Below are 18,781 nucleotides of genomic sequence, written 5' to 3'. Positions count from 1 at the left end.
GAATTCGGTACCTTTTGTGACAGTGTGCCAAATATCAGGCTTAAATCCAGAATTTGATTTGATTTCCCAAAAATAGCAGTCGCCATTCATGAATCAGAAATTGCTACACTTTTCAAACATGTCTGAGGGATTTGCAGAAAGTTGATAAATATTTGGAAAGTCCAGTCTTTTGTGATCATACCGTTGCTTTTGTTGTGTACAGTGAAGATGCTGGTATCTTTGGTCACCTCTACATGTGCTAGCTCTCATTTTCCTAATAGGGATGGACAATAACAAAACAAAGACACTGTAGTTAATACCTTTAAAATTAGGCTAAGATGTTTCCCAGTGGGTTGTGTCAGATGGATGTCCCTCCCTGAACCTGGTTCTGGAGGGTTCATCCTGTTAAAAGGGAGTTTAGAAAAGTTAGTTTTTATCACCAAATGTTTGCTCATAGGGGGTTGTCCGATTGTTCAGGTTTTCTCTGGTATTACTGTAGGCTCTGTAGATATAAATAAAACTGAATTAAAGAGGGTTTTCATATTGAAATGTACTGATCTAAAAAAACAAAAAACTCCACACAGCAGAAGGCAACAGATTGTTTCTTTTCAGGTTTATTACCTTGGTAGTACGATGTCTATTTACACTGCAATACAAGATATTACAAAGATCTTGTAAAGAATCAGATATATACAGATGCATGCTATGCAATAAAGTCCATCTCTTGGTTGGTGGTTATTCCAAGAAAAACAAACCGACTGATTTATCAGTTGAAAACTTTCAGATTAATCCCACAGTAAGCTGGGTTCAACCCAGCTGTACTCTGAAATCAGTCCACTAGCAGGACAAGTGAAGGCACCCAAGTGACTGTATATCATCATTTTCATGCATTCTGCTGAATCCAAAGTCTGAATGTCCACCAGGCTGCAGGCACCCGCTCAATCATTTAAAATCAGTGTTGAAGTCATAGGCGTCATCTGTGATAGCTGTTGAGAGGCTGATGTCAATGGGGACAGACTGAAAACGCACGTTTCCTTTTTTTCCTGCAACGAGAAAGCAGGAGATGTTAAGTAGCTGCCTTGATGGGACCAATATTCTAGTGACAAATGAAAGCAATCTTTTTCAAAACATTTACTTTTGATTGTCTTTTTCTGTAGTTTCTCAGCTTTCTCCTTTTTATTCGAGTCCTCCGTGGTTTCAGTCTGTAAGAAGAGCGGATGGTTCAGTTATTTAAACTCAACAAGCTCAAAAATATACAGTGTGTTTTATTAAGAGAAAAAAAAGGGTTCCAGTCATCAGGATCAGAGTTGGATTAGAAGTCTTCATGAACAATTCAAGACTTGCATTTTTGTCCTCATTTCCAGAAGAGTGGACCATCATTAACATTTTAAGCAGCTCTCTTGTTTGACAGGTTTCCCATCTGTAATTACCTCGCTGCTTTCTTCGTTCTGCTCTGCTTCTTCTTCTGTGGCTGCAGCTCCAGGCTTTCCTTCAGGGATGTCGGCGACACTCAGCAAACCTGAAGTCGGCCCTTTAGAGGTGAATCCTATACTGCTGGCCTGGTTTGGAAATTTAACAGCTGCAAAAGGGAATGTTTTCAACAAGATTAAAAAATGAAAACACTGTAATACATTCACAAGTGCTGACCTGAAAAGCCCACTTGAGGCCTCAAAAGGCCAAACTGCAATTCTTTACACCTCACACGAATAGAACATTAATATTAACCGTAACTACTTCCTGCACTCTCAACTTTTATTTCTAGACCTCTATCAACCAATCCCTGAATTTCAAAACAAGCATCAGATGGGAAAGGAAGGTGATTTTATGACTCTAAATGTGCATGATAGTTGTGTCAGATGGATTGGTCCATTTCACATTTTGGACCTCTTAAAACCATTTGAGCATCATTTGCTTATTATTTATTATGTTTAATGTTGCTGACAATGTCCTTTTCCAGCAGTATAACGGACCATGTCACAAAACTCAAAAATCAGCTGAAACCTGCTTCCTCTGAAATCTTTTGGGATTTCAGTATCGACCAAAACCAGAGGAATATTTCCAGCACTTCACTGAATCTATGCCACAAGTAATTAAGGCACTTCTGAAGGCAACAGGGGCTCTAACCCAGTAACTAACCAGGTGTAACTAATAAAGTGGCCGGGAACCATTTACCTCTGTAATAGTGTACTGTGTTTGCCTTACATTACACAATGACACTCACACCCCCCCCCAAAAAAAAACTTCACAAAATTTCACATTAATACCTTTCAGAGTTTCCTTGTTTCCCGTTTTTATTTTGTTTAGATTCCAGCCATTCTGCATCTCAGTGACCACGGCATCAGACAGGTAGGCAGGAAGGCTGTGGTTTTCTGGTGCCTTACAGTGGTAGCTCAGTTTGGCTCTGAGGAGACATCAAGCCAGAGAGCAGGATTTTTTTTAATTCAAAAGCACTAAGCAGTTTGCCAAGCAGCATATTTACAGCTCAGTACAGCACAGTATCTGGATCAGAGTTGGATTAGAAGTCTTCATGATGAACTCCAGAAGTGCATTTTGTCCTCATTTCCAGTCATGCACTGCAGCTGCCCACCTTCCCAAGACAGTATAAAAGTGCGCACACTCACCCTGTCCAATCTGCAAGAAACGTGGTGGCCGCCTGCTCTGTGTTGGGAACGCCGCCCTTCTGCAAATAACCACGCTTTTTGGCGAAAAGGGTCAGAAACTCCAGAGAATTTCTGAAGTCTGGGATGTTATACTGAAGCATGATCTGGAACAATCAGAACAAATAACCTTAATTTATTAAAACTGTAATTTACAGCAGCGACCAAATTTGTAATGTTAACACCTCCTGTGAGAGAAACTCTTCGTACCTGGGTCTTATCACACTGCTTAAGCAGATTCCTGACAGCCTCCAGCACACTCTCACCGCCTTCCTCCACCTGCAGGCTCCTCAGAGCCATCGAGGCCGGAGGGTTGGATGGCGATGCCACAACTCCTGGGCTGTCTATTAGCTTCACATTCTTTGCGATGTGCACCTCTTGCATCATTCTGGTGAATTGTAGAGAGGAAAAAAAAAATGATGATGCAAAACAAGCGAGAGGGTCAGAGAAACGTATTCACCACCAATATTCACTTAAATTACAACTTTTAAAGCAAACTAAACAGAACAATTGCAAGCAGTGATACAGAAGAGTTCTACTTAGAGACTGGATTTTTAAAGATTGCCACTTACTTGGTGGTGCCTCTCTTGATGCCAACATTGCATGCTAGGGACCCCTTTATACTGTTGATGATGCTGCTCTTCCCAACATTAGGAAAACCTGAAGGTAAAAGCAAGTGTGCAAAAGATTCAGTACCCTGAACAATTGACAGTGAATGAAACACCCATCAAGGACATTGATGGCAAAAAAAAAAAAAAAAAAAGAAAAACTTACCGACTACGCCGACTCGGAGTGAACCTTCACTCTGCGTTTTATCAGCGTAGCTTATGAGCAACTCTGCAAGACAACAGTTTCCAAAGCAGGCTGCTCCTCTGGATCTGTCCAGCACTTCATTAGAGGCCACTATCCTGCGCTTTTTGGCTTTCTAATGAAGAGCAAAACAGAGATATCATGAACAGTTAAAGTGGCTGAGGATTGCTCTTTTGTAAAAATGGATACCTCGTGTCTGCATGCATAGAGATTTTTAAAAATGATCCACAAACACATCTCAGCTCTGCGTAGAACAGGCTGAATTAATCATGTGGTTTGTTTACTACTCTTGGAGGCTATAACCAGTTATAACAGCACAGAAGAAGCTGTCCAACCTTCTCAGTCCTCCACATCATTAAAAAAAACAACAACCCTAATTTCTAACATTTCTTAGTAACCACAGAACTCACACTAGCCACTGCTGAATAACAGTTTTAAAACACGCTCGTTATTTCAGCCCTCTATGACAGACAACTCGTGAAAATGAATAAACTGCATCTGTGATCTAAACAGACGGTGGACTGCTTTCAAAGCAGAAAGTTGGAGCTGTCACCAGTTCAGTATTGACCAAACATGAGATGTGATCAGTCTCCCTTTCGCTTTTTAGTTATGATGTTGGGTGATGGCAAGAAAATCATTTTAGCAAAATCTCACTGTGCAAAATCTCAGGTGAATTGACTCTTTTTCAATCCCAGGCGGAGACACAAATCTACTTGGGGTTGTGCCACGCATCCAGCGTAAAAATAACTAAATAAATCAAACTTACGGAACTACTGGCTGTTGTGGCAAAATCTGAATGGCAAAGTCTTCATGTTTTTAAAGTGTGGAGAGTAAAATGCACCACCTACCACAACTCCATCCCGCAGCTGTGTCGATGCTTTAAATGCCACAGCAGGAAACTCCTGCTGCAAACACTGGATCCACCTTTCCACGGTCTCTTTTGGCACCAGGTCTGCAACAGACAAAGCCAAAAACCAGTTTAATCCAATGAAATTCACGCAAACACATCAGGGTTTAAACTGTACGTGAAACATGAGGCAGGATCCCAAGTCAATTTACCTATTTTGTTTAAAACCAAAAGTAATTTCTTGGTGCCTCCTCTCTGCAGCACAGCCTCCTCGAGCTGTGGACACCTGCACCCCAGTGGATCACGAGCGTCGAGGACTTCTATTACTACATCGGATGCATCGATTACCTGAAACAGAGGAGATCCCTTGAGCGTTAAGAGCTATTATTCTCCAGGGTTAGACCACACCTGGGAGCAGGTAGCTTTACCTTGTTTAATTCAGCACAAAGGAAGTGTTTTGAGCTCCTGTCTGGGGCAGGCTTTTTCTCTGACTGAGTTCCATTGTCATCCTATTTAAACAAGACAAGGTCAGCAGAGAAGAGCTTAAAAGTTGAATACACATAAGGTCTTAGCGATGGCCTTTTTACCTTGCGAGCCTTCTTCGCCGTGGGTTCTGCTGCTTTACTCGCAGCCTCCTTCTCTTTCTTCCTCTTCTCAGCTCGCTGCTCCTTTTTAGCTTGCCTCCTCTTTTCTTTTTCTTCCTCGACCTATGAGACAGATTCATTGAAAGACTCTTACACTTTACCAACACAAGAGACATACTGCACATGAATGTCATGATGATCAAAGCACAGACTTTTTCATGGTTAGAGCGGGACTGTGCATTAACCTTCAACATGCTCCCGTGATGATGTGCGCAAGAAAAGCCATTTGACTGCTAACCTGTAGCCTCCTCTGTTCTGCCTCTCTGAGGATCTCCTCTTTGAAAGGAGCACTGTTGGGCACTCCGATATCCTTCTTCACTCGTTTGCTCACTCCTTTCTTCTTTGCCTCTTTCCTTAGCTTTCTGTTGTGCTCCCGGACCTAAATACACGACAAGACTGGGTCACTCAGTTACATGGGGACACAAAAATCCGTTTGAAAAAAAAAAAAAAAAAAAGAGTCTGGTCCACATGGGCCTCCTGTGGGAAACATTTACTCAAACGTCCTGCTAGAAGTTAGTGTCAAAGTTAAGGCGCTTACCTTCTTCTGTATTTTATAACGTTTGGCACATGAGAGCCGCTTGCTTGCCTTCTTTAACTCTGAAGACGACAGAAAAGAATAAAACAGTTAGTGGTTGTTAGCTGGAAGCCGCGCTAAAGCAGACTGAACAGGTTTACCGGCCACCAATGACAGCCGCTAGCTCGTTAACCGCGTGATTAACAGACCAGTAAAGCTCTGTATAATTATTCCACTTTATTCATAATGAAGTATTATTGTAACAACGTTATTTACTTACTTGGTCGTTTCATGATGGAGCCGCAGACCTACCAATGTGACTGAAATGCTCTCACACGTGGGAGACGGAGAAGTTTGATGTCATGTCACTTCCGGTTCTTTCAGCGTGTGGTTGGGATTTCGCCACCTGCTGGTCAGGAGGGTTTAGTTACAATCTTGTTCTTCTTTCGCCACAGCGGATCATCTGCCTCAGCCTCATCCTCTGTAGCTCCAACCGTGTCCTTCTTCATTACGTCCATGAATCTCCTCTGTGGGCTTCCTTTTTTCCTCCTCTGTGGCAGCTGCATATTCAACATCTTGTGTCCAGTGTATCCACCTTCCCCCCTCTACACGTAGTCAAATATCTCAGTCTTCAAGGTTCAAGGTTCAAGGTTCTTTATTTGTCACATGCATAGTTATACAAGTATAACACACAGTGAAATGTAGCCTGACACGCTCCTCGACATGAGCAAAAAAAATTTGGGGGGGGGGGGGGGTGTAGAGGAAAAACATTATATATATATATATATATATATATATATATATATATATATATATATATATATATATATATATATATATATACACATATATATATATATATATATATATATATATGTATATATATATATATATATGTATATATATATATATAGCTGCTAGTTAACGAGAGACACCCGGAATGGCTAACCGAAGGTCGGACGGTCCTGATCCCCAAGGACCCCAAGAAGGGACCGGTCCCCTCCAACTACCGACCAATAACCTGCCTCAGTACTACATGGAAGCTCCTGTCAGGCATCATATCGGCTAAGATGAACAGGCACATGGGTCAATACATGAGCGGGACACAGAAAGGAATTGGCAAGAATACCAGAGGCGCAAAACACCAGCTACTGGTAGACAGAACAGTCAGCCGAGACTGCAAGACCAGACTGACCAACCTGTGCACTGCCTGGATTGATTACAAGAAGGCCTATGACTCAATGCCCCACAGCTGGATACTGGAATGCCTAGAATTGTACAAGATCAATGGGACCCTAAGAGCCTTCATCAGGAACTCAATGGGGATGTGGCGTACAACACTAGAGGCCAACTCCAAGCCCATAGCACAAGTCACCATCAAGTGCGGGATCTACCAAGGAGATGCTCTGTCCCCACTGCTATTCTGCATAGGCCTGAACCCCCTCAGTGAGATCATTAACAAGACTGGCTACGGATACCGACTACGGAACGGAGCAGTTGTCAGCCACCTCCTGTACATGGATGACATCAAGCTGTATGCCAAGAGTGAACGAGACATCGATTCACTGATCCACAATACCAGGCTATACAGCAATGACATTGGAATGTCGTTCGGACTGGAGAAGTGTAGTCGGATGGTAACAAAGAGAGGGAAGGTAGTCAGAACTGAGGGGATTGAACTACCAGAAGGCAACATTGCAGACATAGAGGACAGTTACAAGTACCTGGGGATCCCGCAGGCGAATGGGAACCATGAAGAGGCCGCTAGAAAAGCTGCAACCACCAAGTACCTGCAGAGGGTCAGGCAAGTCCTGAGGAGTCAGCTGAATGGTAAGAACAAGATCCGGGCCATCAACACCTATGCCCTGCCCGTGATCAGGTACCCTGCTGGGGTAATAGGCTGGCCAAAGGAGGAGATAGAAGCCACTGACATAAAGACAAGAAAGCTCCTTACCATGCATGGAGGGTTTCACCCCAAGTCCAGCACCCTGAGGCTGTACGCTAAGCGGAAGGAAGGGGGCCGGGGACTGGTGAGTGTCAGCACCACAGTCCAGGATGAGACAACGAACATCCAAGAATACATTGGGAAGATGGCCCCAACTGACCGAGTGCTCAGTGAATACCTCAGGCAGCAGAAACCCAAGAAAGAGGAGGGAGATGAGGAACCATCATGGAAGGACAGGCCCCTGCACGGTATGTACCACCGGCAGATAGAGGGGGTGGCTGATATTCAGAAATCCTACCAGTGGCTGGACAAAGCTGGACTGAAAGACAGCACAGAGGCACTAATCATGGCAGCACAAGAACAAGCTCTGAGCACAAGATCCATAGAGGCTGGGGTCTATCACACCAGGCAAGACCCCAGGTGCAGGCTGTGTAAAGATGCCCCAGAGACAATCCAGCACATAACAGCAGGGTGCAAGATGCTAGCAGGCAAGGCATACATGGAACGCCATAACCAAGTGGCCGGCATAGTGTACAGGAACATCTGTGCCGAGTATAACCTGGAAGTCCCGAGGTCAAAATGGGAGATGCCCCCAAGGGTGGTGGAGAATGACCGAGCTAAGATCCTGTGGGACTTCCAGATACAGACTGACAAAATGGTGGTGGCTAACCAACCGGACATAGTGGTGGTAGATAAACAGAAGAAGACGGCCGTAGTGATCGATGTAGCGGTTCCGAATGACAGCAATATCAGGAAGAAGGAACACGAGAAGCTGGAGAAATACCAAGGGCTCAGAGAAGAGCTCGAGAGGATGTGGAGGGTGAAGGTAACGGTGGTCCCCGTGGTAATCGGAGCACTAGGTGCGGTGACTCCCAAGCTAGGCGAGTGGCTCCAGCAGATCCCAGGAACAACATCGGAGATCTCTGTCCAGAAGAGCGCAGTCCTGGGAACAGCTAAGATACTGCGCAGGACCCTCAAGCTCCCAGGCCTCTGGTAGAGGACCCGAGCTTGAAGGATAAACCGCCCGCAGGGGCGTGCTGGGTGTTTTATATATATATATACACACATATAGTATATACATTGGGTGAATGTGCAGTAGTAGCAGCAGCAAGCAGGTGAATTCTGTACATTAATATGAATAGACATCTGACTATTTTACAGGATAGACAATATAAACATATTTAAAATTAAAGGAATTGAAATGTACATTGTGCCTTGGTTTAGTGTCTGGAAGAGTCCTGACTCAGTCAATTATAGATGATGTGAGAGGGCGGGTGTGTGTGTTTAGGGCACGGATGGCTTGGGGATAGAAGCTCCTCTTGAGTCTCTCTGTCCTTGCCCGGAAGATGCGGAACCTTCTACCAGATTGCAGAAGTTGGAACAGTTTGTTGCCAGGATGGGACGGGTCCTTCAGTATCTGCGCTGCTCTAGTCCGGCATCTCCTGGTGTAGGTGTCCTGAAGCGGGGGGAGAGCAATCCTGCAGCAGCGTTCTGCTGTACGGATCACTCTCTGGAGAGCTTTTTGGTCCTTCACACAGCTGTTCCCAAACCACGATGTCATGTTCTGTGTGAGGATGCTCTCCACAGCGCCTGTATAGAAAATCCTGAGGATCTTTGGAGAGACCCTGAACTTCCTCAGTTGTCGTAGGTGATACAGGCGCTGCCTAGCCTTTTTGGTCTGGACCTGAATGTGGGCAGCCCATGTCAGGTCTGAGGAGATGTGGACACCAAGATACTTGAAGGACTGCACCCTCTCCACTGGAGCTCCATTGATGATAATGGGCTTGTAGTCAAGTCAAGTCAAGTCAAGTCAAGTGGCATACTGTCATTTCAACCACGTGCAGCGGTACAGTACACAGTGTAGCGAGACAATGTTCCTCCAAGACCATGGTGCTACATATAACATATAACAGACAATCAACACAGGACTACATAAAGTGCGATTGTGCAAAAATAACAAAACCCCCCAAAACTAAACACAATGAAACCAGACAGAACAGAACAATACAGACACAAGACAGTGCAGACACAACAGTGCAATAGAAAAGTGCAACAATGACAGTGGGAAAAAGCAGCTTGATGTATGAAGGTGTGTGTGTGTGTGTGTGTGTGTGTGTGTGTGTGTGTGTGTGTGTGTGTGTGTGTGTGTGTGTGTGTGTGTGTGTGTTTAATCCAGTCACTGAGTTTTCAGGAGTCTTGTTCTCTAACTTCGTCTCCTAAGCGTTCAACCTCAGATTTCCCTCTGATGTACTTATTTCTAATCTCATTCATTCATCCGGGTCACTCCCACAGAAAATCCCAACATCTTCAGTTCTGCCAACTACAGATCAGCCTCCTCTCTTTTGGTCAGTGACACTGTCTTCCAGCCGTATATCATACCAGGTCTAACTAGTAACTTATAAACCTTCCTTGTCACTCCTGCTGTTATGCTTCTGTCACAAATCTCTCCTGACACTTGTCTTCAGTTACTCCACCCTGATTAAATTTTCTTCTTCACCTCTCTTGTGCACTGTCCAATGTTTTGGATGGTTGACTCCAGGTATCCTAACTCACCCACTTTCACTACCTTTGCTCTTATCAGCTTCCCTATACCCATCATCCTTCTCTTTCACACATTTCTACCATGTCTTGCTCATTCCTTTTCTCTCCAGAGCATACCTCCAGATAGATCACAGTGTTATCTGCAAACATCACAGTCCACGAACACTCCTGTCTGACCTCATCTGTCAACCTGTCCATCACCACTGCAAACAAAAAGGTGCTCAGACCCAATCCCACCTCCACTTGAACCCATCTTTCACTCCTACCTCATACATTTCCTGCACCACCCACACATACTTCTCTGCCACTTCTAACTTTCTCCTGCAGTGTCACAGTTCCTCTCTTGGCACCCTGTCATATTCTCTCTTTACATCCACAAAGGCACAGTGCAGCTCCTTATGACTTACTCTGTGCTTCTCCATCAACAATCTCAAATGCTCACTGATCATCACCTCTCTTCTCACCCTAGCTTCAACAACTCTTGCAACAAATCTTATGTACACGTGATATTTTGTATAAATAAATAAATAAATAAATAAATAAATAAATAAATAAATAACACAGCAAATATTATTTGTATTCCTTATTTTTGTGTGTTCTCATTCTTGCTGGCTCCTGAGTGCAAATTTTAAATCACCAGAAACGGATACGTGTTGGAATTACATTTAAAAAAAAGCCCAATGAATTTGAAACGAATAAAAGAAATTGAAAACATTCTGCACAATAAGAATGAAACAACCCCAAAACTGCAAGTCAAAGCACAGGAAAAATAACGAAAAACAAAAATCATTGGAAGACAATCCCTGGGGGTAAGAAGGCAGAAGAAAGTAGTTGGGGGTCACGTGACGGGGTCGAGCATCTTTTTTTTTTTTTGGTCCGTTTTAGCTGGTGGCAGGAGCTCCGTGCAGCCCAAAACAAAAATGACCAAACTGCAATTTTTAAACGTCTTTTTGACTGAGCGTCTCATGCTTGCTGCGCAGGAGATTTACAAATCTGTCGAGGACACGATTTTGGAGTACCAGGAGGAGATAGCGATCCGGGAGCGGGAGAACGACCATCTGAGACGCAGGCTGCGAGAGGCTGGGATTGAAATATGGCCAGGTTAGCTCCACTCTAAGCTAACGGTGCAGTGGTTTCTTCTTCTGCACTATTAGCCGAGTGTATGCGGGGAAGCGGGGATTGGTAGGCAGAGGAACTGAAACAGAAACGTCAATGATGAAGAGCAGCAGCAGCAGAATAATTTCGACCCGCTTCCAAGCAAGTCCAGTTTGGTCGCTGACAAGCTAGTTGATGTTAGCTGCTGGTGCTGTTGTTGTGTAGGGGCTAGCGCGATAGCAACCTTTGTTCGTTAGCCAGCCTGCTAGTCTACTAGCCTAGTGCCTATACCCGGGCTAGCACTGAGCTGTATCTGGATCCTTGTGTGTATACTAACGAATTTGTTTTGCAGACGCATACATTATCTGACAGTCACACATGCTGGAGAAGGAAAAGCAAACAAACCACCACACAAGTGATGTGTCAGCAGTGTTTGTTTACCCCGGTCTTAAACCCCTCATTCACAAACACCCATAATTCACTCGGGTTCCAAAGTGCTGGCAGAGATGCCATTTAATTATTAGAAATATAGATACTGTTGTTTGCATGACACATTAATCTAAATTACCAAATTCCTGTTAAATCCTCTGTAATTTCTTTTAATACATCACTTTAAAGTCAGGGGTGTTAAACATAAGGCCTGGGGTGCCTGAATGGACCAGGCAAAGACTCCAGTTTAGCCTAATGAATGGCTTTGGAAAATGTGAAGGACGGCATAAATGTCTGACTTTTTGCTGCATCTGTTTTTGAAAGTTTTATAGCTTTGTCTACAATAAAACTTCCCAAACCAATTAAGGATTTGAAAAAAAAAATTTAACAATTAAACTCTCCTGTTTTATAACATAGTTGGGGCAACAAGCTACTTGAAACCTTTCTGTAATATTACATATGCATCTCTTACAATTTAAGAGTCATGCTGAGAGATTTCTTTCATTTACTACAGCAGCATTACTTTATGTTAAAGAGAAACAGACATAAGGTTGAAATTTCACCTTTATATGAAGATATCTCAGGGAATTTTATTTTTTAATTTTTTGCACTGACAGAAAGTGGGACTTTCACCAGATCCGCACAGTTAAGATTGGAGTGGCTAAATGTGGCATAACTTTATCTATATAGAATAATTTAAAACAAAAGTTGACCCAAAGTAATTTACAGGCACACTCTTTTGTTATTCAGGTTTCAAAAGGAGGTGTGGGGTTGGGCAATCACCACAAAGGCCTGGTTTGCTTTAGTTTTCTGGGGAAAATGCATTGAAATAAGTTGTTGGGACAATGACCTCAGTGACCCTGATGCAAAATATGCAGTTAAAACATCTGTAATAATTATATAGACAGGATGTCCAACATGTCACCATCAACAGACTTTGGATGGTATCTTTAAAATGGTACACTTTAACTTTACCCTTGTAGCTAGACTACACATACACTGTATTTACTGAGTATGTCTTTAGGCCATAGTCTTGCCATTATTGGTCATAAAACAAAAGGTTTAGGATGCCACCATGTCACTCGTACTGTAAGCTGTGACCACGTCAGATTTTTAACATGGCATAACTAAAATGAAATATTTCTGTTCTATTAGTTTTACTTAAGAGTGTCGCACGTTCAGCTCTTTGCCTGTTTCATGTTAAAAAGAAAGAACAGAAAAAGGTTAACAAAGAAGATGCATCTACCATTTCTTCAAGCTCTTGTGTTGAGGAACAAGGGATTTTAATATTTGATTTCAAATGTCATCAACAGGCTGTTAACATATTTTCTTCAATGCAGTCAGTGGTTTCGTCTGACCAGCTTCCTTCCAATGTCTTTTCAGATCGTCCGTCCATGGCGTTGTTGGACGAGGAGGATGGTGAGCATCCGCGACGCGAGTGGAGTCCCAGCATGGGGCACGAAGAACGCATTCCTATTCAGATCAAGGACAAAAGAGATATGCGGGCCAACCAAGCGGATGATCAGCTTCGGGGACATGGTTCTTGCAGCACATCAGAGAATATGTTCTCTCCTCCTCGTGTTGGAAATGAATATCCTCAGGATGGCCCACACACATCCAACGTCCCGCAGAATCAGGGTGTGGAAAACAGGGAAAGGGATCCTGGATCTCGAGGTCCCCCGAGGCATGTGAAGGCAGAGAGCGGAGCTGGCCACAGAGGCTCGACTTCCTCCAACAACGGCGCCCAGCCTCTTGCACCGGTCAATCCAAACTGCTCAAACGAGAACAACATTGACATTATTGGGGTGGAGAATGGCGGACAGATGGTTGGTGCTAAGGGTGCTGGAAACGCAGCGAACAGAGGACAGGCTTCTCACATGCGGAACCAGGGAGCCAGCGCCGTAGACTGTCCCCATCAGAAGTCCCCCCTACAAGGCCACATGTCTTCTTTCTGTTGCAAAGTTTGCGGTGAGGCGTTTAGTCACATTGGCCACTTACACGTGCATGTGCAAGTGCACACTCGGGAAAAACCTTACCGCTGTGGAGTATGCGGAAAATGCTGCAGCTCCTCAGGCAGACTTCAAGAACACCAGCGTAGCCACACGGGAGAAAAACCGTTCCGCTGTCAGATTTGCGGAAAGGGCTTCACACAGATGGCTCACTTGAAGGTGCACATGAGGATCCACACAGGAGAAAAGCCATACAGTTGTCCTGTGTGTGGCAAGTGCTTCAGCCGCTCTGACAAAATCAAAAGGCATCTTCAGACCCATAGCCGTGAGGGAACATATTTCTCAGGGCAATGATGCAACTGTGTTGCTATACAATCTGTTGTGTGAATCTTGAAGAAACTTTTCTATAAAAAGCTCAAATTGCTGCCATTAGGACGATGAGTTGTTTCTTCCAATATTTCAGGATCGAAAAATTCTGCAAATCCTGGAGAACTTTTTTTTTTCTAACCTAATAATCCTCAGTCCATCAATAGAATTTATATTAGCCAGTTTAGTTTGTTGTTTAACACATTTTTTGTACTTGTCACTGAGTGTTAAATATTTGACACCATTTGCGTCATTAGCTAGACTTTCTGTAATATCTAGCCTTTCTTTAGTCAAATAAATAGCATGAAGAAGTCTTCCACCCACATCTTGAAGCTGAGACACATCAAGATCTGCAAGAATGTCCAGCACAGTCACAGCTTATGAGCAGCCGGTCACTTCCAAGTCACACATGAGTTTTAAAATCTCTCACTTTATGACTTAAACTAAAGAGCAATGTATGCATAAAATCATCTTAATTTTATTAGCTAACAAACAGAGCTAATAGTGATGGTTTGGTAAATAAAACCTGTGTATTACATGGCTAAAGCACTGCCGTTTAAAATAAAATACTTTTATTTTTAAATGTAGCATTTTTTTTAAAAGAAAAATATTAGTGTTGCCAAAAAGCCCTGTAAACTGGAGATGTGGCTGATATAAAAGGAAGAGTCTGATCTAACATTTATCTCCAACAATTTTCTTATTGTCTAACTTAACTTTCTTTTTTTTTTTTTTTTTTTTTTAAATTAGGTGCTGTTACATTAAATACTTACATGCTGCTATTTCACATGAGCCCTTTTCAGACATGCTTGCCTTATCAGCCTGTTAAACTTACGGCACATGTCATTTTAACACAAACTTTTGTGTTCACATAACTTACTGCTTCCACTGCAGAGATGAAGAGTCGTGCAAACACAGTTTTTCCTGTGTGTGCAAACAATGTGCACACTTTAGGGTTATTTCTCTCTGTCATTGTTGTCAGGAGAAGAGTCTCTCTGTGTGTTGCAATGAAGGTGCTGCTGAAAGAAGCGTCCCCTGACCCTCTCACACAGGCTCGGACAGGTCCCTACCTGTTCTGTATTACGCAGCTAAAAGGCATCATAAAGGAATGTCTGCTGAGCTGAACACCTGTCAAAGAGCACAAGAGGCATGCGCTTTGGCATTCTTGTGTTTTTATCTATCCAGTAATGTGACTGGATGTATTTCAGACTTGTGCACAAAGTGGCACATTACAAGGTCTGACTTTAGTGAGGTTTGACCTCTACAGAAAAGTGTCCAAGGTGCATTAGGATACTGTGCGCATGTCTGAAAGTTACTCTTGTTTCATGATGTTGATTAAAAGGAGGATACATCTGTCAGGAGAGTGCACCACTATTTTGTGAGATTCTGTATAAAATCCACTGTTTCTGACCCATTATACATTTAGGAATTTTGTGATGTCTTTTTTTGTTTGTTTTAACGACATGCACTATTGCATTAGTCCTGGATGATGCAGGAATTGACACTATGACAGGACCAGGCAGTATTAGCAGAAACTGTGTGGTTTTTCAGGGATTTCATTCACAGTAGTGATCATTTAAATGTTTTTGGAGTGGCCTCCCTCCACTTAAGAGTTCCACTTAAGTCCTTCCTCTTCACAGTGATTGATCCCTTCACAGCAGATTCATCAGTTTCTCCTCTCAGGATTAATGCTGCATTCATAACTGGGGGCAGTTGAGAAGCATTAAACAGTTATGATCAATTTAATTTTTTCTCTGCTTGTAGCTGAAGTAAATACAAAAAAAGAAACTTGTATCCACGTATCGTGCAAAAAGATGAACGATAACGAAAGAGTGGTCTTTCCAGAGTGTGTCAGAGCTCAGTTGCTAAGGAGGCCTTGTCTCGCATCATTTGTCCCTCTACATGTGATGAATGCAGCATGAAAAAAAAAAAAAGAACTAAACTCCAGCACATCTTCTCAACTTACCAGCAGCCCAACTCACAGTCTTCTCTGGGACATCTTTGTTCCCCTGCGCACACATTATACTGTACAGTGTTGTATCAATATGTATTAAATGTTATTTTTTAATAAACTAGCAGTTGAGTATTTGTTGCTGTTGTCTCATATGTGGCCAAAGTATTCTAAGAGAGATTATTTTCATAGCCAATCACATCAAGCATCCAAAGGTACAAGACACTAATGTTTGCACATCTAGACAAAACTTCTGGCAGCTTGAATTTTCTTGTTTGACGAATTGCAATGTTCCAGTGAATTCTAAATAATACTACCCAGGATTTGAGCACAGCCTCTTCATATGGGAGGCAAATGTATAACTACTAAACTATGAAAGCGCCTCAGACTTTGGACAAATGAAGGTTATTTGTGCCATGGCTGTATTTAAGAATGCTGATTAAATGTGTGCTACTCAGTACCGCTAAATCAAGTCTTGAGTTGAGCTGAGTTTCAGCTGCTTCAGAAAATTAATTCTAATTCATTGTCGCATCTTTAGCATTCAAGTTCCTTGGCCTTCGAAGTAAACATTGAAAACCATTTCTAAATAACACCTGTCTGCTCAAAAGCAATACAGTTTTGGAAAAGCTGGGGAAGTTTCTTAGAATGACAAGCTTTTGCTAGTTGTTGAGTCAGAGTAAGCTCAAGAACTGTTAGCTGTCAGCTTTACAGTGTTTATTAGCAGCACAGATTAGTTTGCAGTATGTCAATAACAAATTCCTGTCCCTGCAAAGATGGCTAATTTGGAGAAATCCACTGCCCCAAAACAATATATACTAAGTTGTAGTTAGGTTTGACTATTTTATATTCATTACACAATACATACACTTAGGGACACTGACCTGTTTCTCTTACTTTAGCATCAATGCCATGGCTTATCTGGAGAAAGAATGGAGTATGCTGTGCCTTTGTACTACACCACAATCAGTGAAATGTGCCATTTTCTTTAGTTACAATAATGCACTTTATAGGCATATAAAAACAAAGAAGCAGCATGTACAATCAAGAACCTTTAAACAGGCTGTCACAATGTGTTACTCGTCTCTTAATAATAATGCAGTCATGCTATTTTATATTGTAGTAACAGATTCACAACACCTGGTGGAGTCCTTTCCATGTGATTGTTGGTCATTAGTCTGACTGCAAGAGTGTGAAATATGAATGTAAATCTCATCTAATAAACAACAGCTTTTTTGGTGTTGAAACATTGAAGTGCTATACTGAACTTTCATATATTGAAAGCAAGTCATTATTATCAATGGACCTAATCCAAACTTGTGTCTATATGTTTTTGGGTGCATGCAGTCTTTTTCTGCAACAATTAGTGGAACAAAGCAATCACAGAAAGTTCTAGCAGCAATCCGGCAAATCATCTGGAACTGAAACAAGATGCTATCAAAGGCACTTTCACAACTTTTCAGACAGACAGGAGTATTCACTCAGTTTTGTGATATTTATCAAAGTTCTAACATCCTTGTTTGCATATCAGTTATTGAATCAGCAGCCGTGAATACTGAGAGTGACTTGAGCATCAAGCAGCCCTTCTGGAGCCGATCAAGTTTGCAGCCCACTCTGTGATCTGCAGTGAGATGTCACATCTCGTCAAAGTGCAAAGAGGAAGCAGTTATTGCACGAAGCAGGAAGTCTGAGGCGGCTCTAGCTGATATATTGCATTTTATTTGCTCATATCAAATTTCTGTGATAATACTGAGTTACTAAAGAGGGTCAGTTTGGAATGAAAACCCATTTTCTCTCTTGCTGAATAATTATATAAGCTAATCACAGTCAATCAAATCTCAACTCTTGTGCCAAAAGTGGCAAATGATTGCCTGTGTAAAAGAACTCAACTCATCTCATGCAATCAGCAGCAGTGATGGCTCTTTTCCCTGCTTTTCTTTGCCAAGCGCTTACGCACAAGTATCACTTAACTGGACTGTGACAAAAAAAATAATCATCCCTTGCATTTTTGTGGCCCACCATAATCCCACCATAAATATCTCTGATGCATACACATATTATGTTTATATTTCATTTCATTTTGTTTAAATATAGATATTGAAGCAGGTCTTAATCAGGTTGCTTGGTACAGTTGTTTGTAGGGTTATTTCTTAGTTGCGCTGCAGCATGTGACAATAATTAAAAGCTACACTTTAGCTATTAGCAGTGGCTCATGGTCAAAGTAGCCATTCACTTTGCTTCAGATTCTCTTTCTTCCTAAATATGTCCCTCCATCTATTTACTTATCATGTCTTCCTTGTCTCTTCCTCACTTCTCCGCAGCTGCAGCAGCTTCCTGTGACTGTGAGACCTGGTTACTAGCTGTTACTAGTTGTTGCTAGTACTACTGTTCACGGTGTAGCAGCACTGACAGCTAACATAGTCAATTTGACATATTTAGCTGTATCTATTATTAGTTTCTTTTTAATGTTTTCCCTCAGCTTTTCAGCTCCACCTTTGCAAGTACTTCCACACTAAACTTTTTCTACAAGCTGCGTGAGCGCACAGCAAAGGGAGGGGAAGGGCCAGTCGTGTTAAGAGATTTGACTGAGAAATATAGTATCAGTAGGGATGGGAACTGATAACAATTTAGCAATTCCGATTATCAATATCACTTAGTGATTCAATTGGCTTCACCACCACGTTACATTACAGACATTACATTCATGCAAATTAATTACATGGTGCGTGGTCAAATGTTTATGCATCTTAAAGCTATTTCCCCTCTTAGTTGTGCTCAGTTTTGGGGTCAGTACTGAAAAAAGTAATCATTGCACATATTACAAAGAACAATTTTCTTAAAAGTAATGCAGTATGTTACTTAATTGCACAGTTACTTTCATGTTACTCTGTAAATTGATTTGAAACGCACTGTCTCACTAATTAACCTGAGGCTACAGCCCCAGATGCCAAAACATATCACTATCCCAATGAGGACACACGCGATCTTTCTCTTAATATTTAGGTATGAACAAAGCCAACAACACAAATCACAGATGAAAACCAGTACAAAGAAGAACCG

The 18,781-nt window shown here is 42.2% G+C and overlaps 2 protein-coding genes and 1 non-coding gene across 3 annotated transcripts; 1 reads left to right on the top strand and 2 right to left on the bottom strand.

The window, feature by feature from the left end:
- Positions 1-580: 580 nt before the first annotated feature.
- Positions 581-5,829, bottom strand: gnl3 (G protein nucleolar 3). Its single transcript, XM_085406202.1, has 15 exons — positions 5,732-5,829; positions 5,476-5,534; positions 5,176-5,316; positions 4,881-5,000; positions 4,722-4,802; positions 4,506-4,641; positions 4,295-4,398; positions 3,411-3,561; positions 3,209-3,296; positions 2,847-3,024; positions 2,601-2,743; positions 2,244-2,380; positions 1,410-1,558; positions 1,115-1,181; positions 581-1,022 (listed from the first exon to the last, which is right to left on the bottom strand). The coding sequence occupies exons 1-15, from the start codon at positions 5,742-5,744 to the stop codon at positions 922-924; spliced, it is 1,668 nt and encodes a 555-aa protein (XP_085262328.1). The 5' UTR covers positions 5,745-5,829; the 3' UTR covers positions 581-921.
- Positions 3,664-3,796, bottom strand: LOC146669553 (small nucleolar RNA SNORA47). Its single transcript, XR_014911898.1, has one exon. It is a non-coding gene; the product is annotated as a small nucleolar RNA SNORA47 (small nucleolar RNA).
- Positions 5,830-10,795: 4,966 nt separating the features above from the next.
- On the top strand, positions 10,796-15,859 carry LOC146669551 (uncharacterized). Its single transcript, XM_085406211.1, has 2 exons — positions 10,796-11,038; positions 12,845-15,859. Exons 1-2 carry the CDS (start codon positions 10,858-10,860, stop codon positions 13,762-13,764), a joined length of 1,101 nt encoding a protein of 366 aa, XP_085262337.1. The 5' UTR covers positions 10,796-10,857; the 3' UTR covers positions 13,765-15,859.
- Positions 15,860-18,781: the final 2,922 nt, after the last annotated feature.

Source organism: Rhamphochromis longiceps, linkage group LG5, assembly GCF_057381845.1.
Source record: "Rhamphochromis longiceps isolate RC_006_pf linkage group LG5, R_longiceps_female_GT1.1, whole genome shotgun sequence".
Classification (NCBI taxonomy): domain Eukaryota; kingdom Metazoa; phylum Chordata; class Actinopteri; order Cichliformes; family Cichlidae; genus Rhamphochromis; species Rhamphochromis longiceps.
Note: the sequence above shows the minus strand (reverse complement) of the source record. Positions and strands in the feature narration are given on the sequence as shown.

Coding starts and splice junctions, on each gene's coding strand:
- gnl3 (XM_085406202.1), bottom strand. Junction 3,562..4,294: donor AGCTGCGGGATGGAGTTGTG/GTAGGTGGTGCA, acceptor GCTCTTCATTAG/AAAGCCAAAAAGCGCAGGAT. Junction 1,023..1,114: donor ACAGAAAAAGACAATCAAAA/GTAAATGTTTTG, acceptor TTCTCGTTGCAG/GAAAAAAAGGAAACGTGCGT.
- LOC146669551 (XM_085406211.1), top strand. CDS start 10,858: ATGACCAAACTGCAATTTTTAAACGTCTTTTTGACTGAGCGTCTCATG. Junction 11,039..12,844: donor TGGGATTGAAATATGGCCAG/GTTAGCTCCACT, acceptor ATGTCTTTTCAG/ATCGTCCGTCCATGGCGTTG.